The sequence below is a fragment of the Aspergillus piperis genome (assembly GCF_003184755.1).
Source record: "Aspergillus piperis CBS 112811 unplaced genomic scaffold BO85scaffold_29, whole genome shotgun sequence".
NCBI classification, from domain to species: domain Eukaryota; kingdom Fungi; phylum Ascomycota; class Eurotiomycetes; order Eurotiales; family Aspergillaceae; genus Aspergillus; species Aspergillus piperis.
This window is the reverse complement of record NW_020291619.1, coordinates 87,755-108,403: the sequence shown is the minus strand read 5'-3', so window position 1 is coordinate 108,403 and position 20,649 is coordinate 87,755. Positions and strand designations below refer to the sequence as shown.

At 51.6% G+C, this 20,649-nt stretch overlaps 8 protein-coding genes across 8 annotated transcripts; 3 read left to right on the top strand and 5 right to left on the bottom strand.

The window, feature by feature from the left end:
- Window positions 1–83: 83 nt before the first annotated feature.
- Window positions 84–5,415, bottom strand: BO85DRAFT_383494 (plasma membrane calcium-transporting ATPase; the record flags this gene model as incomplete). The annotated part of the gene is made up of 7 exons (XM_025656521.1): window positions 84–387; window positions 441–823; window positions 884–3,356; window positions 4,086–4,142; window positions 4,200–4,921; window positions 4,978–5,061; window positions 5,116–5,415. 7 exons carry the CDS (start codon window positions 5,413–5,415, stop codon window positions 84–86), a joined length of 4,323 nt encoding a protein of 1,440 aa, XP_025510593.1.
- A 622-nt stretch (window positions 5,416–6,037) lies between these two features.
- On the top strand, window positions 6,038–7,331 carry BO85DRAFT_383403 (uncharacterized protein; the record flags this gene model as incomplete). Its single annotated transcript, XM_025656517.1, has 2 exons — window positions 6,038–6,472; window positions 6,534–7,331. 2 exons carry the CDS (start codon window positions 6,038–6,040, stop codon window positions 7,329–7,331), a joined length of 1,233 nt encoding a protein of 410 aa, XP_025510592.1.
- Window positions 7,332–7,385: 54 nt separating this feature from the next.
- Window positions 7,386–9,314, bottom strand: BO85DRAFT_453795 (vacuolar calcium ion transporter). Its single transcript, XM_025661132.1, has 3 exons — window positions 8,571–9,314; window positions 7,702–8,504; window positions 7,386–7,645 (listed from the first exon to the last, which is right to left on the bottom strand). The coding sequence occupies exons 1-3, from the start codon at window positions 8,940–8,942 to the stop codon at window positions 7,609–7,611; spliced, it is 1,212 nt and encodes a 403-aa protein (XP_025510591.1). The 5' UTR covers window positions 8,943–9,314; the 3' UTR covers window positions 7,386–7,608.
- A 407-nt stretch (window positions 9,315–9,721) lies between these two features.
- Window positions 9,722–11,927, top strand: BO85DRAFT_175914 (kinesin light chain 3). Its single transcript, XM_025654321.1, has 2 exons — window positions 9,722–9,793; window positions 9,973–11,927. The coding sequence occupies exon 2, from the start codon at window positions 10,106–10,108 to the stop codon at window positions 11,474–11,476; it is 1,371 nt and encodes a 456-aa protein (XP_025510590.1). The 5' UTR covers window positions 9,722–9,793; window positions 9,973–10,105; the 3' UTR covers window positions 11,477–11,927.
- A 4-nt stretch (window positions 11,928–11,931) lies between these two features.
- On the top strand, window positions 11,932–13,875 carry BO85DRAFT_453793 (short chain dehydrogenase). Its single transcript, XM_025661131.1, has 2 exons — window positions 11,932–12,454; window positions 12,505–13,875. Exons 1-2 carry the CDS (start codon window positions 12,379–12,381, stop codon window positions 13,401–13,403), a joined length of 975 nt encoding a protein of 324 aa, XP_025510589.1. The 5' UTR covers window positions 11,932–12,378; the 3' UTR covers window positions 13,404–13,875.
- A 474-nt stretch (window positions 13,876–14,349) lies between these two features.
- BO85DRAFT_472479 (uncharacterized protein) lies at window positions 14,350–15,378 on the bottom strand. The gene is made up of 2 exons (XM_025662556.1): window positions 15,246–15,378; window positions 14,350–15,175 (listed from the first exon to the last, which is right to left on the bottom strand). The coding sequence occupies exons 1-2, from the start codon at window positions 15,312–15,314 to the stop codon at window positions 14,693–14,695; spliced, it is 552 nt and encodes a 183-aa protein (XP_025510588.1). The 5' UTR covers window positions 15,315–15,378; the 3' UTR covers window positions 14,350–14,692.
- Window positions 15,379–16,454: 1,076 nt separating this feature from the next.
- On the bottom strand, window positions 16,455–17,590 carry BO85DRAFT_442949 (pfs domain-containing protein; the record flags this gene model as incomplete). The annotated part of the gene is made up of 2 exons (XM_025658861.1): window positions 16,455–16,491; window positions 16,686–17,590. 2 exons carry the CDS (start codon window positions 17,588–17,590, stop codon window positions 16,455–16,457), a joined length of 942 nt encoding a protein of 313 aa, XP_025510587.1.
- Window positions 17,591–18,519: 929 nt separating this feature from the next.
- BO85DRAFT_407406 (polysaccharide lyase family 1 protein) lies at window positions 18,520–20,016 on the bottom strand (the record flags this gene model as incomplete). Its single annotated transcript, XM_025657363.1, has 5 exons — window positions 18,520–19,202; window positions 19,258–19,354; window positions 19,419–19,544; window positions 19,608–19,751; window positions 19,817–20,016. 5 exons carry the CDS (start codon window positions 20,014–20,016, stop codon window positions 18,648–18,650), a joined length of 1,122 nt encoding a protein of 373 aa, XP_025510586.1. The 3' UTR covers window positions 18,520–18,647.
- Window positions 20,017–20,649: the final 633 nt, after the last annotated feature.

Here is a 20,649-nt window from a genome sequence, read left to right as displayed (position 1 = left end):
CGAGCCCACCCAGTACTAACAACAAACAGAAACAAAACTCCAATATATACAAGATCCGCCAAAATCAAGAATAAACAATCCCTTTACTCAATATTTACCCTTAATAACCGCCACAAGGGACCCATAACAAATCCCATTCCCGCGAACAATCGCTCGACGAGGCTATCCGGGATGAAACGCACTACTACCCCGACAAGAAGAGATAAGACACCCAGAACAACAGAGTAGGCCCATTGCACGCCGCTGAGGCGAGTGATGGAGAATGCGCGCCCGCCCACGAACATGATGATTATTTGTCCGCCGATCATGATAACATTGACACCGATGAAGAGCCAGTTACGGTGGATGCCTTCGAAGACGTTGATGTTGTTGCCGAGTGCGCGGGTGCTGAGAATAGTTAGCACTGCGTCAACTAGCGCATGTGGAGGAATGGATCTTACTTGTATAGATTGAATATTTGCATCCAAACGTATGTGTTGAATACCGCTGTTTGCAGCTGGGAGTGTTCGTAAGTGGTGGTGTATGAGAATATGCTGTTGCCGGCAAAGTGGAGCACTAATGTCACAGCGAGCTGGTATATCGACTGCCCGATTATCATCTTCCACATTGGCACTGTTATCAAGGGAGTTGTTCTCTTGTCGGGCGTTCGGTCCAACACTCTGGGGGACGGCGGATCGGTGGCGAGCGCGAGTGCTGCCAGGGTATCTTGGATTAGATTTACCCACATCAGTTGCACTGCTGTCAGCACTGATGTTTCGCTGGAGCTGGCCACGGATGTTACGAAGGCCAGTCCGACAGACGTAAAGGTGATAGTAATTTGGAACTAAACCAGGCGGTCAGTTGGCGCACCGAGAACTAGAGTATCTTCAATCGGACGACTTACCTGCAAGAACTTTTGAACCGCATCGCTGACTGCCCTACCCCACATGATCGCCTTCACAATCGAGCCAAAGTTATCATCCATTAACACAATCGCGGAAGCCTCGCGAGCAATCTCTGTCCCCGAGATGCCCATGGAAAATCCGACGTCGGCTGCTTTGAGTGCAGGAGCGTCATTGGTTCCATCTCCAGTAACAGCAACTGTTGCCCCGATTTGTTTCAGCCGTCGCACAAGCGTACGTTTATCCTCTGGTTGAGACCGCGCCAGAACTTTAAGACGGGGTGCAATCTCTAGTTGCTCCTCCTCTGTCAGGCGCCTGAATTCCTCTCCTTCCATAACAATGTCTTCGTTGTTGGTAACAATCGCGCATTCCTCGGCGATAGATTGCGCTGTTAACAGATTATCTCCAGTGACCATACGCACCGTCACTCCCGCCCGACGGCAAGTCTCCACGGCGTCATGAGCCCCCTCCCGCAAAGGATCACGGATACCGGCAATTCCAATCAAAGTCAGGTTGTTAAGTATATCTTCGAGGTCGAGTGTGTCGGACTGAACTTCTCCAGCTCGGTTCGGGGGCCACACCTCGAAATCTCGGTAGCATAACGCGATTGCCCTTAGCGACCACTTTGAGTAGGCTTCTACCTTCTGGCGTATAGCTTCCTTGGTACTTGCAGTCAATGCGGTAACGGAATCGCCTTTTGTCGGTTCCAGCAGCGTCCTGCTACAGGACCCCATCAATACCTCGGGCGCTCCTTTTATATACGCCCTATACAGCTTATACCCATTAACATCATCCAAGCATACCACAGTGATCATGCACTTGCGCGTCGCATCAAAGGGTATGAGCTCCACAACCTCATAACCAGATCGTGTCAGTTCCAATGGGCCCAACCCCATGTTGTCTCGGGCGAAATACAGCAAAGCAGCTTCGGTCTTGGATCCAACAAAGGTGACATTTCCATCCGCTATCGACTCGAACGCCGTGGTGTTGTAAGCAACCGCATTAACAAATAATGATTTCACATAATTGTGCAGGCGAGGTTTCAAGACAACAGTAGTCGGAATATCACGCGAAGGGGCGTCCATCTGTGGTTCCAGGTCCGAGAACTCTTCCGTGCCAATGATACCTGCGACAACGGTCATCTTATTTTGGGTCAGAGTCCCAGTCTTGTCCGAGCAAATGTCAGTAGCATTGCCCATGATCTCACAGGCGCGCAACTGTCGCACTAAATTGTTGTCCTTCAGCATCCTCGTAGTTGCAAAGGCAAGAGAAAGCGTCACGGTTAATGGAAGTCCTTCAGGCACGGCAATGACAACTACTGTCAGAGCAATGATGAAAACTTCCAAGAAGTCTTGGCCTTTTTCGGTCGCGGACGATGTTGAGTGGCGCAGACCAACCAAGAACTTGATGAACAGGATGACGAACAACACCAGACCGGCAATGCCGCCAAATTTGGCGATGTATTTCGCTAATACGTTGAGTCGCGACTGCAGTGGTGTGAAGCCAGGGTCTTCTTCGAGACTTAGGAGGATCTTGCCATAACTCGAATGATTGCCGGTTGCTATTACCAGGAACGAGCCCAGGCCTTCTGCGACCTTGGACCCCGAGATCACGAACGGGTCAAGGTATTTAGTATCACGGCAATCCGCGATCGCATCTGCGACCTCATCACCGGACTGCTTCAGCAGCAAGTCTGACTCACCGGTCGCAGCTGATTCATCGCATCGAATGTGATGGCCGCGAATCAGGATCCCATCGGCCGGTATGACATCTCCTGGCTCCATGTGTACGACGTCCCCGACCACCAGATCGTCGATAGGTACCTCCTGCGGCCGACCTGAGCGGATCACCCTTACGAGGCGATCTTGTTTCTTTTTGTTTAACTTTTGGAATTGCAGCTCTTTCTGGAAATCATTGCCTGCTCCCACCAGGACGATAACGATGATGGCAACGATGATGGCTACCCCTTCTACCCATTCGACTGGCGGGTTTGAGCTCGAATGCTTGGTTCCGAATGTTTGATATAGGCCTAGGGCCAGCGAAATGATTGCCGCTCCTGTCAGGAGGAAGAGGACGTGGTCATTGTATGCCGCCCATATCAACTGCAGGACCGTGGGTGACTTGGGGACGGGGAGGCGGTTGTTGCCAAAGACAGCGCGTCGGTCTGCGAATTGCTCGGTGCCATGGTGATGGTGGAGGTGAAGATGGCGATGATGGGGTTGGTGGGAAGGTTTGTCGACGGACGAGGCTGTGGCGGATGGTTCATGGTTCCTGACGCTCGACTCGTCCACGCTTAATCCGGTATTTCGATCGGTTCGCAGACCCCTTTCTAATCCACGGAGGCCACCAAAGGTGTAGAAGGTATCCAAGCTTCGTGATTCGATGAGCCCGCTCAACTGCTCAGCCGAGAACTCGAATGCGCTGGGCTCGCCCCGAACCAGTGGTCCATGGGCGATGACAGGCTTCTCGCTCAGGCTCTGCGATCATGTTAGTCACCGATTGGCTCTATAGTTATAGCTGGCTAGGGACTGGGGTGGGTCACTGGTGGACATGGGATTTGTGATCATGGATTTACCTGCCTCCTTCATGACTGTGACAGGGATTTCATGCTACCGTGGGTATTTGGCGTTTGAATTAGACCAAGCAGATGGTCGTTACTGTCATTGCGGACGGGTCCGACCGGCGGGAAATGAAGATATTACACGATAGAGGCAAGTGCTAGATTCAAGATAGTCAGGAATGTGGAGTAAAATCGCCTTCTCTGGGCAAAGTGAGGATGAATGAGATGAAATCAGGAGAGACCAAGGAGTTAGGAGACGGAGAGAGTGAGATCCCTCCAACTAAACTAATGCTGCTTGATTTTCTTGTTTGGGGCGGAGCAAAGACACTCCCAAATCCCTCGTATTGGTCGGTATTGATGATACGGGCCAAAAAGGCAGCCGCGTAACCCCCGCCGGTAATCTTCGGCCTCCCCGCTTGGCCGACCTGTAATTTTTGCCTAATTTACTCGGCAGCATCTTTCGCCCGTCGGATTTCCGTCCTTAAGGCATTAGAAGTATCCAACGTGTCGAACAGAATGATCGCAATGAGACGGTGTATTGGCATAAAAACTCTATAGCAAAATATTGATAGATCGTCCCCTGACAAGTCATATCCCTGTATAGACGGGCTACCGAATACCGTACCTGATGTCAGGGTACTTACTCTCCGGGAACGACAATATCTGGGTGGACATAGAATGCGATCGCAATGATCAGATAACTAGACTTAGATTAGCAAAAAGGGCTGCTTTGGAAAGAGAGGGACAGGGCAACTCACGTTCCACACAACAAGACACCCGCAAAGTAATTCGACCGACCCTCACGAATCAGACAATTCATCACCACCACCGCCAGCGAGAAACAGGCAGTCTCGAACGAGTTAAAGCGCAACGACATGGGTTGACCCAAAGCCCATCCATACAGTACCAAGAATGGCGTGACAAAAAGTGCGATTTGAAGCGTACTGCCAACAATCACACCAATGGCCAGATCGACCTTTCCTTCCTTGGCTGCTTTCACGGTGGTTGCAAACTCGCCAGCGTTGCCCACAATCGGCACGACGATCAGGCCCAAGAAGGCCCGGCTTACCCCGTAGGCTTCAACAAAGCCATCGACCCCTTCTACGAGGTAGTCGGAACAGACAGTCACTCCCAGCGTAGCGGCAATAAGAATGATGCTAGCTGCCATGGGTCCCAATTGGCGCTCCTCCTCCTCTTCGTCGTCTTCGGTGCTAGTGAAGAGATGAGAGTGGCTGCTGAGCTGGAAGTATAGATAGACAAAATAGAACAGCAATAGCAAGGCGGCGGTAATATGTGACAGGTGGAGGATATACTCGTTTCCACCGGGAGAGGCATACAGTGACGTGGAATACAAGGTTGATGGGATGATTAGCGCGGAGGAGGATACAATCATCAAGGACGACATGATCCCCGTCACATCGACATTGAAGTGGACTGTCTCCTTATCATAGCCGCTGGCAAAGAAGCAGCATCCCAGAACCTAGGCGATGATGGTCAGAACTTCTAGTAGGATCATAGGATTAATGTGTAGCATACCAGCAGCGTGCCAGACAGGATCGAGCCAACCATCGAAGACTGCACCATATGAATCTCACCCTGGCTCACAGCCGTGATTCCAACCTGAATACTATATTTAGCCTGTACCACTTGCGATGAATGGGGGAATTGTCTTACGATCATTTCGATGGCATTGCCAAAAGACGCATTGATCAGGCCTCCTACCGTCTGGCCGACGCTTTTAGCCAATTCCTCGGTCGCAAAGGACAACAACGAGGCCAGCGGGAAGATGGCCAGAAAATTGAGGATAAATACGGCGGAGGGGTTCCATTCTTGGGAGCCGGAGAGTATTCCCAGGAATACAAAGATTAATAGCACATTGGTGTAGCTGGAAAGAAAAGTCACCTCGACCGTATGCCGGACGCTTGCGAGGAGAGAGGGTGTGCCCGACTCCTGGGCATTCTTGAAGGAGGTCATCATGAAATGGTGAACGAGGAAAGTTCCATCAAGAAGCTGAGCATCTCTCAGAAGGTTAGGTTGGCTCGGACTTATCTCCTTCCAGCGTTTCTCCCCGAAGTCGTAAAGCGCGCGGGGCCGTTTGGCGAGTACCGTCAGGTACGGTTCGAACAGTGTCAGGTGTGACCGATACGGTTGTTTTACACCAAAAGAGCGCACTGGGCGTGCAGGTGGGTGGGGCCAGACGGAAGTCCCCAGCGTCCATTGGGCCAGAATGGAGGTGCCTAGGCGCCAAACCCCCTCGGGCAGACGGGGAGGTGGGGGTGGCAGCCAATGGGAGAATGCCACCCAGCCCTGTAAGGCTGAGGGGGCCGCTTGCCCAGGAAAGCGCTTGGTTCGGGCTCGGGGAGCACGGTACCGTAACTCCTTACCGCGGATACAGCCAGGTCCCGTAAGCTGGTTAGACTGGTTAAGCTACTAACTTTCAGATCCATCCGATCAGCTGAACCCAAAAGAGCCTCTGAAGCGCCGCCTCTTCCTCAGAAGAAGCAAAAGCTTATTGATCTATCTCAATCCGTGGGGAACATCTTTCTCTCTCTTTGAAATGCCTACTGTGAGGCACCGCCACCACTATTCTTCAACCATGGAGGGCCCTTCTGGCATATCGGCAGAATCGGATCCTCCTACGCCGCCTCCCTCTGAGCGCGCATCTTCGCCGACCGCGCCCCTCCACGGGCGCACCAGTCCCTTCCACCTGGCCATTATGAGGATCGGTAGTCACCCCGTATTGAAAGCACTTGCTGGCTTTGTCCTCTTGGGACTTCTCTCCGGCCTATTGGGATGGCCAAGGCAGCTGGTATTCTGGTTGAATCTGGTCGCCTTCGTTCCGCTGATGGCCATCATCACGATTGCTATCACCGAGCTGTCCCATACCCTTGGGCCATTTCTTCACGAGATCCTGAAATCTACCCTAGGTAACTCGGTTGAACTGATGGTTGGCCTTGTGTCAGCGCAAATGGGTCAAGGCCGTATCTTCCACTCAGTGGTGGTTGGCAGTATCCTGTGCTACTCTCTGCTGGTAGGCGATTAAGCCGTCTATGTTTGGCAACTTGGATCAGGTTAGTTAACTATTGACGCAGGTGCTTGGTAGCTGTTTCTTGATCTCTGGCTACGACAAGGAACATCTACACTTCGATCGCAACTTGACCAGCATCATGTCATCGTTGATGATGATGGTATGCATCTCCTTGGTGCTTCCCGGCGTGATGGTCACATTTCCCTCGTTGGATACCCTCTCCATCAGTGCCGTGGTGACTAGTCATGAGGTACAAATGGTTTCGTATGGGATCGCGCTCATCCTGCTGGGTCTATTTGGTGTCTTCCTTCTTTTCCAACTCAAGTCCCATGCGGCCTTGTTTCGCATTGCCGAGGGGGCGGCCGAGTCGCACTTGAGCGATGCCAGCAGTGAAACCCGCGCAGACGATATTAGAATGCCAATGGACCACGAACCGGTCATGTTCACACCGCAATCGGCTGGCGTTGCTCTTCTCATCGCAGTGGCCTGCTTGACGGGGGGTGTTGTCCACATTGTGAACAGTGTCAATGCTGCGTTAGAGCGGGGAACTGGCACCAGCTTCCCCATTTTGGTCTGGGTGCCGCTGGTGGGGAACGTGTCCAAATATCTGACCATTGTGGTCATCTCGCGCCAGGGCCATGTGGAGGTCGCCGTCCGAAACATCTTGAACAGCGTTCTACGCCTCACCCTGTTGGTCACGCCAACTCTGGTCCTCATGGGCTGGTCCCTGGGCCAATCGGTGACGCTGCAGATGGATAATTTCGAGGCGACCATGCTGTTCCTCGCCGCCATGGTCATGAGCCACGTGATTCACGAAGGCCGGGCCAACTACTTTGACGGCCTCATGCTCTGTGGAACGTGAGTATAACCTAGACGTACAACGAGCAATTTTCCACCATTATTAACAAAATCATAGGTACATTATCACGGGAGTCGCCTTCTATGTGTGTCCCAGCGTGAGCACGATTAAGGACGTCGCGGTCGTAAGCACATGATATTGAGTCCTATGCATTATCAACATGATATATGTATATGTGTATATATATAACGCTGGCCAATGTGTCCGAAAGTCCGTGCTCCAAGATAAATCAGCAATCCCAACTACTTAGATAATAAGATTATGATGTTAAGGCAGTCGTCTACCGAACGTAGAAAGCAAGCGTCAAAATCGCATACCTGTCATCACTGTTAGTATATGGAGAACAACGCAATCATTTACCGGAATAACGTACATGGCGACCAGCATGCTCCCGTGAATATAGGTATACTTCCCATCCTGCAGGATGCAGTTCACCAGCAGCACGGAGAAGAAGAGAACCACGGTGTGGAAGGTTTCGAAATATAGCGTCATCGGTGTACCTATGACCCAACCCAGCATGACTAGGAAGGGAATAGCAAACAATCCAATCTGTAGGATACTGCTCACGATCATACTGATGGCGAAGTTGACATCGCCACCACCACCACAGGCAGTAATGACCACTGCCCCTTCACAGCTGTTGCTAATTATGGGAATGAGAATAGTCGCAATGAATGTCTTCGAGATGTTTAGGGTTGCCGCAGTTGCGGGAATGCTGTCCATGATGTTCTTCGTGCAGACAACTATGGCTAGCGAGGACAGAACCAGACTTGTCGTGAGCCAGTTCATGCTGCGCTGTGACTCCCGCGACGAGTTGCTCTCGGTCTCCCCTTGGAGGAACAGATGGCTATGGGTGCCCAGCTGGAAATATAGATACCCACCATAGAGCGCCAATAGAACGGCAGATGTGCCACGTGAAAACGCTACGATCTGGTCCCCAAGGTCAAAAGGAAAAGTGGAATACAGGACTGAAGGCAGAATCAGTCCGACCGAGGTGACCACCATCAACGAGGCGAGCGCGCCGGTGACAGGTTTGTTGAAATGGAGGATGAAGGTATTGTATGAGGCGGCGACGAGACAGCAACCAAGGATGAGAAGGAGATCGGACAAAATGCTCCCAATCATGACTGATTGCGCAAAGTATATTTCGCCACGAATAAGGGCCAAGATGCCGGTCTAGGAAGGTTACAGTCCTGAGATTAGATCCCATCGCTAGCGTCCAGCAGAGGGTTTGAGACTCACCGACAGCTCGACACAGTTACCAAAGGTCGCATTGATCAAGCCCCCCATGAGCTGGCCTAGCGAGTCGGACAGCTCATCGGAGCAATCTGAAACAATGACGGAGAGGGGAATGACGGCGAGGAAGTTGTAGATGGAGACCAGGACGGGGTTCCAGTGTAGCGCGTCCGCCACAAGGCCTAGAGGCAGGAAGCATAGCAACGGTTTGGAGCCAGACTTGGCGACAGCGGCAGAGACTCTCTGCCGGAGGGTACTATGGCGGATGGGAGAGGAGGAAATGACGGGCGAGTCCGGCTCGGGCTCCGATTGCATGACCGGATCGTACTGGTGGGAGTCTTTCGGCAAGGGGGAATCATTGAACTCTGGCCGAGACATGGTGACAGGTGGGACGAAGAGGGAGGGGCGAGACCACCAGGAACGAAGAAGAGCAAAGAGGGTGACAGCTGACGGCGCAAAGTGGCAGGCGGGCTTCCGTGGACGAGAGTTGACCAATTTTAAACCCCGACGATCATGGCTCCAGTCCGACGGTGACGGAGAAGATGACGTGGGTTAAGGGGGGAAAGATGTCGCAGAGCAGGGAAGAGATGGCGAGGCCCCGTGAGAGCGGTGGGCAGTGGAACGGAAGAGGAAGAGGGAAAGAGAGAGAAAAGGACAAGAGACGCAGAGAGAGGAGAGAAGGGGAGAGGCTGAGATGAGTGGAATTCGGATCAGCATCAGAGACAGAACCTGAAGCTGAACCGACGGGAACAATACCGTATGAGACGGTATGGGGGGTGTTCGAGACGGTATGGTAATCGCGGCTGTCATTTTCCGTGACTTTTCTATTTCTGGCCCGACAGGGCTGAAAAGGGAAAAGAAGCCCTTCCCAGTTCCCATCCATCGCGTCCAACTGGTGCAATCTCCACTGATTTTGATTGCCAGTCCACTGCTTCCAACGGGGCCCCTTTAGAAGCCCACCAATCAAGGAATGAGCCTGACTGATAACCGGAAACCTCGGGGCAAGTGATGGGAACGCAACAACACCCCCCTCCCCCCCGACACGCACGAAAGAACTGACTCGGAGAAAGAGGATGGGATCCTCCAGCCTTTCCAACACCCTAGCGGCTTGGCGGCAGCAAATGGATCTGGTCATGCTCTGACTTGAGACACTCCATCCTGCATCTGCTTGTCCGCTCGTCGTCATCCCGTCATCTCCCTGAACTTGTCTGCAAAATCTCTCCCTATCTGTCAGTTCCCGTGAGCGGCTCTTGATGCGCTTCCCTTCCTCCATCCGCGTCTGTTGTCCGAGCGTCTTCGCGACTGCCATTACCGCTCTCCTCTTCCCCTCTCCTCTTTGAACACGATCGTTGGCCGTTATCTCCTCACACCTCGGATTATTAATTAATCGCAGCCTGTCGGTTTTAAGTTCCTCCTCCCAACATTTCCACACCCGTCCACCCGGCGATCGAAGAACTAGTCCCCAGCTTCCCCACGCATTGTTATTGAAGCTTCTGTCAAGGTTTTGGGATATCCACGGGAAGTCCGCTCTCCGTACATCGATGGATGTTTCGCTTTCCCCTTCGTATCTGAAGGCGTTCAGGGCGCTGTCGAAACGGTATCGGAAGCAAGGACATGCTGATGCAGCTGCCGAGCTAGAGACGGTGGTGGAGCAGGTCACCAGTGAGAATAGGGGTGACTCCGGTATCGCGCTGAAGAGATTCGGGGCGCTAGTCCTGGCCTTCCTTGAACGGGGTCAGTGGAACTCTGCCGTAGATGTCGGAACGATTGTGGTCGACGCCCGACGGGCGCAGCTAGGTCCCAACGACCCCATCACCATGGCCGCCGTCCACAACCTGGTTTCCGGGTATTGTGGTCAGGGCCGTTGGGCGGAAGCGATCGATCTGGGTCGCCAGGTCACCGAGGCGCGCCGCAAAGTCTTGGGGGAGGACCACCCCCACACGATGGCTTCCATGTCCAACTTGGCTACCGCATATCGCAAGGAGGGGTATTGGCGACAATCTGAGGCACTGGAAGTTCGTCTGCTGCAGATCAAGACCCGACGATTCGGCCAGGATGACCAGTCCACCCTCACGTCCATGGGCAATCTGGCCAACACGTACACTCACATGGGGCGATATGATGATGCGGAACGATTGGAGAAAAGGGTGGTGGAACAATGTTCACGTGCGATGGGTGAGCACCATGGGTCGACCTTGATGTGGAAGTCCAACCTAGCAGCCACGTATCGCGAGCAGGGTAAATTGGAGGAGGCGTTGAAGTTGGAGTCGGAAGTGATGGACATCCGCATCAAGCGGCTCGGGACCCAGCACCCCTTGACGCTGACATCCATGGCAAACCTTGCAACGATGTACCGGGACCAGGGGCGGTTGGAGGAGGCAGAACACCTGGAGACGCAGGTCGTAGAGATAAGCAAGATCAATCTAGGCGAGCAGCATCCGCAGACGCTGATGTCGATGATCAACTTGGCGTCCACCTACCGGGGCCAGGAACGGATGGACGAGGCCGCCAGTCTTGGGGCACGAGCGGTGGCTGTGATGAAGGCACGCCTGGGCGAGCAGAATCCATTAACCTTGACTGCTATGGCAGATCTCGCCTTGACGTATCAGGGTCAAGGAAAGACGGGTAGCGCCGAAGCGTTGACCGCGCAGGCGCTGCGTTTGATGCAGAAGTATCTCGGAGCACTCCATCCGCACACGCTGACGACCATGGCCAACTTGGGGGCCATCTACCAGTCCCAAGGCCGATGGGATGAAGCCGAGACGCTCATGGAGCAAGCCGTTCGTGGCCGGGAGAAGGTGCTAGGGAAAACACATCCAGACACGCAAGCGTCAATGGAGGACCTGCTGCGCGTGTATCGAGTGTTGGCGGCGGATCGCACGACGGAGATACACATGCGGCATACCCAGTAAAGATGGGCGATCAGTCAGGCGTTGGGAGTCTCATGACAGTATTTTTTTTTGTCTTCTTCGTGGTCTGCTATCTTGGGTCAATGAGTACATGATGATAATGATGATCATTGGGAAGGAGTTTGGGACTGGATCCGTGAATCTCCACAGGCACATATCAGCATTTTGAGTATTTACTTGCTACTTACTTATTACATGAGATGATCACATTGACGTGCATTGGCCCACCCCGGGTCTTTCTGAGTATAATTTCATATGTCCAAGATGAGGGGAATCTACTTCCAGATACAAAATGGGGATGTCTCCCTCGCTTTATGAAGGGGTGGAAAAAAGCATGACTGGGGAGTGTGGCTGAGTCTCTCTTTAAGCAACAGCACTGCCCCCTTGCCAAGACTCAAACTGCTTTTTCATCCTCTTGTTCTTCCAATGCATTCCCAGACACTCACTCATTCAATTCATGCCATTCCCCTGATCCAGACCTCTTAATGGCCGATCGTCTGCATTCTAAGGCCATCAAGCTTCTCACCAAGCTGTCATGAAATCACTGCCTGACAGATCGGTGGATCGCGACCGGTCGGATACTCCTGCATCCACGGTTCCTTGAACTGGTCCACCCAATGGGTCCCTATCTGCTTCTTCCTCACAACTTCACAGCGACTCAACTACTTGAATTAACCGCGGAAACGGGTCCGAGATGGTCGGATCAAGCCCGATATTCTCCAGCAGGTTATGATTTGCTCGTTCCCCGCACGCTGGCAACGTATCTCGCATCACACACGGCACCCCCTCCCCGCTCCCATGGGCACTCAGAGGAAAGCAGCTATATAGTCCCCGGCTTCGACTGAATCTGAGGGGGAGTCAAGCAACTCGGGGAATCCTGCGCTGTTACAGCTGTAATCACAACAATGACAGCCTCCGCGGAAGATGTCGTACCCTTCTCGGTGGAAGGGAAGACGGCCATTGTCACGGGCGCTGGCTCGGGTTAGTTTTCCCTTCTTCCTTTTGTTGGAACACTCTTCTGAAGGTGATAGGGATCAATCTATCATTCGCATCCCTTCTGCTATCCAGGAATTGCAATGTTGTGGTAGCCGACATCGCTCTGCGACCGGAAGCAGAGCAACTCATCGCCAAGTATGAGGCCGCTGACTCCTCCCCGCGAGCAGTTTTCATTCGCACAGACGTCACCTCTTGGGCCGACTTGAAACGCATGTTCGACTTGACCTTGTCCTCGTTCGAAGAGTTTCATATCCTCTGTCCTGGTGCGGGTGTCTACGAGCCCCCGCGGTCGAATTTCTGGCAGCCACCCGGCTCCGCCATGAGCAAAGACAAAGAGGACAGCGACCGATACGCGCTCCTCGACATCAACGTCACGCATCCCATCCGAACTACCCAACTGGCCTTGTCGCATTGGCTGCATCCCACAAGCCCCAACGTAGCTCCTGTCTCTGCGCAGAATCCCCGCCGCGTTATTCACATCTCCTCCGTGGCAGGTCAACTGCCAAACGTTGTGTGTCCCATGTATGGCGCTTCGAAGAGCGCCATTACCGGCTTCGTGCGGTGTTTGGCCCCCCTCGAGCAAGCGATCGGCGTTCGCGTCAATGCAGTGGCCCCCGGTCTTATACGTACCCCACTGTGGGTCGAGAACCAGGAGAAAATGATGCTTATCGACGAGGAGAAAGACGGATGGGCAACGCCCGAAGAAGTCGCATCCGCCATGCTAAGATGCGTGGAAGATAAGGATATCGGGGGAGGAACGATATTGGAAGTTGTTCGCAACTCAACGCGACGTGTCGAGATTCTGAATGACCCAGGTCCCGCTAGGGTGGCTGGGGATGCCTCCATCCCGAGCAAGAACCAACAGGGGGTGGACCAACTCCTGGAATCCCTGAAGCAGAAGGATATATGGGGCCCACAACAGCGGTCGACGTAGTGTGCATACTGCTATCTTTACCTTCATTGAGTAAACATAAGTAGGGAAGGCAGAAGAAATCGTTAAGCCATCAGTGAAGCCGCCTCCCGTTGGATAACATCATCGGCTATTATAGCGATATGATAAACAGATCTAACACTGAATCCCTGTCTTTGACCTTATGATCTTCGTGGTGGACCTTTTTAACATGCTCTTCCATATTACCCAATCCGTTGCTATTGTCATGATCTATGGTGTCATTGTCCAGTACGTCTCTCAACAGTACCATACTACATATCTTTAGGATCCTTGGGAAATTCGGTGTAGAATCTCAATACGTATAGTAGGGATTCCAGCGTCGGTATCGCGATACTGTTGGTGTTGCTGGACTGTCCACAGTGTGGATGGATTTGGCTGAAGTAAATGGGTTGCCCTGTCTATGAAGAACGCGTGGCACTTTCAGGAGGATGCAAGGCATGTCATAATATAGTATAACTAAGAAATATAATACATGATCGATCATAGTGCACTAACGAAGCTTCTTCCTGTTGTCACTGAAATACAACTTACAATGTGATGCGTACACTAGTGCAACTGTGTAGGTGGAGTATCTGATACTTCACTCCCTCGCAAATTATTGATCTATCATTCTGCTTCGCCTCGTCAGTTACTCACCAAAGCATGCTTCGCACTCATCGTTATCATCAGCTATCAACCCCGTTTGGGCACATTTTGAGGCTTTCAAGGACATAATTGAAAACCTTATACAGAATAAAAATACAGTGATTGGTAGCGCAAAAGCTCAATTAATTAAATCAAGAATTCACATATACTTCATTTCTTTGAATGATGCTTAGTTAGTTGACATTGACTGTTTCTATTGGACCCATGATAGTAAACTTACATACCTCTATGGATAGCGATGTCAAATCAATAAAGTAGAAACAAAAATACAATCAACAGTATACTAAAAGGGGACTTGTCTCCTGACAAATTTCAGGGCGAAGACTTTTAAAGCTGAGAAAGGGGCTGGAGAATCAAAGATCCAGACGACAGAGAGATCCATTAACCTTTGAACTATGATCTCCATATTCTTCATTGCCTCTCCTCAGAATTATAACTACTCTATTTTCCACCGTATCCAACCTAGTATCACCTACTATCTCGCGACCTTTACGACGACATGCGCTATACATTGCCGAGTTACTTGATCGCTAAACCTTAGATTTCAACATCCCCTAAAAGCTACGAAGAACACTCTGTCATGAAAAACACATCCAGTGCACAGTGATATCAGCGGGTGGTCAGCGTCAAAAGAGCTTTCCCCAATCAATCCCAATCTTCGACCCGAATGCGGAAATCTCACAGACCCTCCCGACTCTCATCCCACAGCCCAGGACTTTACAGCCAACTGACTGGTCTCTGTACCCAAGTTCTGTATCTACTCCGACACCAAGGGTCCCATAGCATGGGCCGCCCTTCAAGTCGACGAGGTGTGCAGTCGCATCAGCGCCCGCATAGACAGGAAAATAATCATTCAAGGTCTGGACTTCCAATCCAGCGCGGGCACCGAGGACGTCGATTGAAACCTTCTCAATCTCCCCTCCATTATCTTGCACCATATGCAGAATAGAGGCCACGGCGTCTGCACGATTAGTGCGGAACACGGCCCCGCCTGTTTCCAGACCAGCGTTGTAGTAGAAGACATGCATCCCGTCTTCTTCTGCTACATACATTTTCACGTCTGGAAGATGCCCCGTGTACGCGTCTCTGAAGGCTTTGAAGCCCTCATCCTGGAATCAGCTTAGCCAGAGGGTTGATCAAAAATCAAGATTGGAAGAAAGATAGAAAGATAGAACATACCGTAATAAGACCCTTGGCTTGGTACTGAGCCATGAAGCCAAAAGGGCTGGTAGTTGCAGGGCTAGGCATGATGTCACCAGGAACGTAGAAGGTAAGTGATATTATGATTGATGTATTTGATGATTGATAAACAAGCTGAGGAGCTGATTTTGCTTCTCTTACAGCCCGACGAAGCGGCCTCCTTTATATACACCATGTGTCCCCTCCCCCTCCTATCCCCATACCCACATCGAGCTCATCCCATGCTCAAAGTTGTTGCCCACTGTATCAGGTTCCAGAACATTCCGACGGAATAATCCAATTAACGGTTCGAAGCAAAGTGCCCAATTACATACTGAGAAGTCCACACCTACCACTGGCCGTTGGCAAAATCACTTGACCTCTACTACAGACCAATTCTTTGGTTACTAACACGCCAAGTTGCCAACGCAGTTGTGCTGACACTTGCATCAAGGTATGAAGACGATACCCTGCACAACACCAGTATACAGCCACGCCGCTATGACCTTTTTAGTATACCTTTCTCTGCTAATTCCATCACCAAGTGCTGCTGATCATTGACGGCTACATGGTGCCCACTTTTCTTCATTATCTCCTTGGTCGGTGTGTGCTCTTTGACAGATATGAAAGTCATGTATTATTTGCATATGACTGCTTGCTGCGCTGGATGAATTTCGGGAGAGAGTTATCGTGTGTATGGAGATCAGTGCATGAGTGTACTCCGTTTGGCTACAGATTTCTTCCTCTATAGAAAATAACTACTAGGCTTTACATCCAGTGGTTGCTCAGAATTCAAGGTTAATTTGTTCTATATAGTAAGACTTAGATAGGATGCGACTTTGCCAATGCCTGGGTAAATCTCGTTCCTGTAAGCTACCAGCGGGTTGCGACAGAATATTCTGCAAAGCATTTGAGGATGAGGGGAACCGTCTACCCCTAATGCACCATTTGTTACTTTGGCTAGCTGAGCAAGCCCTGGGTATTTGATGACGATGATTCCTTTTTTGTTTATGTGCAGCAGAACAACGACATGCAGGTGTTGGCAAAGAGTGCCCGTCAATGGTCAACAGTCAATATAGTTGCCTGTATGACCACCTGTTCTGCTTGCAATGACATGCATTACTGTAAGGACTCCATTGTACTGGATGGCTTCAGGTATACCTGCAGCGTAATGATTACGCTCTCGTACCCGGCACAGAAATTAAATTATCAGCCTCCCGTGTCTTCTCCTGTGACATACAAGTGGCTGTTACAGAACATAAGCTACTTCTTAATCTAGAGAAAGCATCAGATTACGAGCCACGGGTTGTGCATTAACTTGCCGTGTTAATTGTCCGAATGGCAGAAGCTTGCTGCCTCGGTGCAAACGAAGCCACTTCTATATTTTTTTTAAAAGGCTTTCACAGAGAAGGGATCAGAGAAAGCAACTCCTTCACATACCCAGCAGCCGTAGCGGCAGCATAAGGCTGCCATGCCTTGTTTTTGTGTGAATCCGCATAATCACAGATGCCACGAATAACCAAACAAGGGAAATTGTTAATCAAGCCCGCTGCTTCCATCTCAACACAGAGAATGCCCAAGTCAGCCTTCAAGATCTCCCTCTTCACGCTGTCCCGTATGACAACATTTGATGATCCGATCGTTCCGTAGTGAATCACGGGAGTTGAATCATCTCGAACTTCGCGTTCGACGGTTTGGCTTGAATCACAATCTCCACAGTCAGTGGCCCCAATATGTTCGTACTCTATCTGGAACAGTTGGTCCTTCGTGGCCCCCTGATAAACATAGTTTCGCTTCCTCATCTTCGGGAATCTCGCAAGCATTTCTTCCAAGAAGACAGGAATTCGACTGTCTACCCGGGCATGGAGGGCTTCCAGCCTCTGCACGGTAGACAGGAGAATATCTGGGGGTTTCTGTAGCATTCCTGTGCGCTCGAACTGGTTATAAGAATGGTCCTTCCCGCGATCGAATTGTACCACGCCTCCGAACCTATTTGATGGCCTGCTGACTACCACATCCCCGAGTCGGATGTCAATGTCTCTCGCAAGGTCCGGGATGCCACCACCAACGCCAATCAAGAGACTGAATTTAATCGATTGAAAATCGTTCGATAGTTGCGTTGCCACCGCTGCGGCACGATCATTGCCTGCTTCTGGCATTACTGCCACTACTATATTATGTGCTCCCATGCGTCCGAATGTATAGGTGTTCTTATCAATGCTGGATGGAAGATTCGGATGCTGCTCATCCATCATTCCTTCGACAGCTGCAAGCTCAACGCCCATGGGGCAGATGCATGCGATGGTGTAGTCATCATGAGTCAGGTCGGGAAGTGGTGGACTCATGCCGTGGCAGAAAGATATTACCGCGAATAAGGAATCAACTAGAATTTAAAAATGTGGCATTCCATGCAGGTAAGTGACCAGGTATAGTAGGGAGATTAAAGCATTATTCAATGTTTATCACTCTTCTGTTAGGATGTGTGTTCAGCCTCGCGTAAGTATCTCAGTCACTTGCACCTCACGAGCCCAGATGAGCTGGCAGAAGCAAAACAACAACCGTGGTCATCGCATACCGCCACACAGCCCCGCTCGCTCGATGCATGATGATAGCAGAACCCTAAGTAAATAGAGCCTTGGTGTGGTCAGGCTTACGCGTCAGGCGAAAAGAGCACTATTGGAGTCCAGGCTGCCCATACCTACAGACGGGAGAAATGACCCGCTTGATATGTTAGGTATTTGAAGTGCAGGAAGAGGTTGTCTCACGAATGATTACCCCCCCTTGCTGACGAAGATAAGCAGAGATTCAGAAGAGGCTGTTATTGGTGGAGTGGCAGAAGGCATAAGGAAAACAAATACCATCACCTTGATCGACCATTTCAAGGGACGATATATTTGTAGCATCCACCGGCAATGCGAACCTCTAGTTACTTATTTCAGTGTACGAGACTCAATCAACGTGATGGAACCGAAATTATGGTAGTTCACCATGACAATATCTGATATAGACACCTACAATACTTGGTTCTCTCCATTTCGTTCGTTAACCCTTATGGTTATCATATGCCTTGGGCAGCAACAAATTGCCTTCAGGCACTATTGCAGGCTTGGCATTTTCCTGCCTTAGCCATGAGACAGTTGCGCCTTAGGCATCGAGGAGCCAGGAGTAGCCATTATATTAGGCTAAAACGAGAAACTACAACGAGAACCCCTGAATGACAGCTGGATGGAGCATTACTATGGATCAAGTCCATCTTAGGATTATTGATTAGGCTAAGATAGAATCTAAGCTAACACACATTTCCGCTGTACAACAGCAGGAACAACTTGTCTAGTCTGAGTCATCAAACTCGACAACATCACCGAAGCAATCTGCAGTAAGAGTTCGACGGAGCGAGACCGCTTACAGGTTACCCTGACCAGCGCTGGAGGCGGGGCTGGTGCTGGCAGCATCAGCAGAGGGGAGGGTGTCGCTGCTGAGGTTGGAGAGGACGGTGGTGGAGCTGCCGGTGAGGTCACCGCCGTTGACGTTGGCAACGCAAGAGCGGCCAATGTAGGACTCGCAGGTGGAGGAGGCGCTGTCAGAGGAGAAGAGAGCACCCTCGAAGGTGTCGGACTCGAGGACGGTGTCGACGTTGGAGAAGTAGTTACCCTCAGCGAGGACGTAGCCACCGGAGCCGATCTCGAAAGCGTGGCCCGAGTTGTTCTCCCAGTAGTTGTTGAGGATGTGGAGGTAGGTGTTGTCCTGGACCTTGGGGGCACGGCCGGAGGTCTTGTACAGGTAGTTGCCCTTGAAGGTGACCTTGTCGCTAGCGCCGTCGAGGTACACGTTCCAGTAGTGGTGGCCGTCGCAAGTAGCAGAGTAGTCAGACTCGCCGTTGATGTAGTTGTTGGTGATGGAGACACGGTTGTCGGCCTCGGTACCGAGGACGTAGTGCTGGCGACCGATGCGGGCAGTCTGAAGCATTTGTTAGTTTGCAAAAGGAGGAAGTTCTGGAAAGGATAAGACATACGGTAACGTGGTCAATCCAGACCAAGTCGGCGTCGTCGAGAGTGATGGCGTCACCACCCCAGACGTACTCGGGGTTGATGTCGGTGACAGCAATGTTCCTGTTGGGATCCCATGGTTAGTTTGCGATGCGACAAGTGGATAAAAGTCCTGGACGATGCGTACTGGATGATGATGTTGGAGACACCGCTGACCATGCGGAGACCACGGCCCTTGATGACACCGCTGGTACCCTCACCGATCAGGGACTTGTTGGAGTTGACGGTGATACCGAGTTCACCAGCAGTGTTGCTATCCTTCGGTTAGCATCTTCTCTTCTCACATAGTCGAGTATGACTTCAGAAGGCAACTTACTAGGTGACGGTGGTGGTGGGAGCATCGGGCTCGTAGTTGGTGCACCAGTCGTCCTTGTTGATGGCCAGCTGGCAGCCGGAGGCAGTACCCCAGGGAGCACAGCCGGTGGTGGTGGTGGTACCCTCAGTGTCAGTGAAGTCGAAACTATCAAATTCAGACACCGGTTAGCGGGGAATTGCTTCATTCTCTGCCTTCGATTCGGAACTCACGTCTTCGACAGGACGATGACACGGGCCTCGTCGTCACCGAGGTAAGAGACCAGCTCATCGGTGGTGGTAGGGTAGACGGCAGTGGCATCACCACCACCAGTGGCGGAGGAAGCGAAACCCTCGGGAGTGCCAGAGACACCGACAGCAGCGGCGCGGGCAGCGAGGGCGGCAACAGCCGTAAGAGCAGCAGCGTACTTCATCCTGGAAGTTTTGCAAGTATAAAGAGTGACAAAGAGTAAGTACAATTAGGAACAAAAGAGAGAACAAGAGAAAGAATGACAAAGCTGTGTGTGTTGAGCCAGAGAGGAAAGGATCTGAGACGGTCGACGGGCTCGTCCCTTATATAGAGCGCTGTTGGTCTTCGATGCCATGGCTCATGGAAGTTTGGAACACTTCTCCTGATGGAGGTCTACGGAGCCAGTGGGTATGCCGGAGACTCCCTCTGCGACTCCCACGCAATCTCGACCAATATCGGCGTTATGACGGTGGATGTGGTGTGGGCCATTGGGTCGACAGGGAAGGAGAATAAACATCTGGGTCCCGGCGACGGCAATGTTGTGAGGCCACCGCCGATCACCTCACTGCCCTGGTCTGCTCGAGAGAGCTGGTGGATGAGTTGGGAATGCGATCGTCAGCGTTGAGGGGATCCTGTGAAACGACTCCACTGGGAGCGTCCAGTGAGCTGTCCGAGCGGCACGGAGGAAGCCCAGAGAAGAAGTGGAGCCGCGAGTGCTTAATTAGATACGGTTTCGAGTAGATAGCGGAGTGTCCATCAGTTTCACGCCCAGCTCGATGTGGAGACTAATTAAGTCCGATTGCATCGAGCTTTGTTC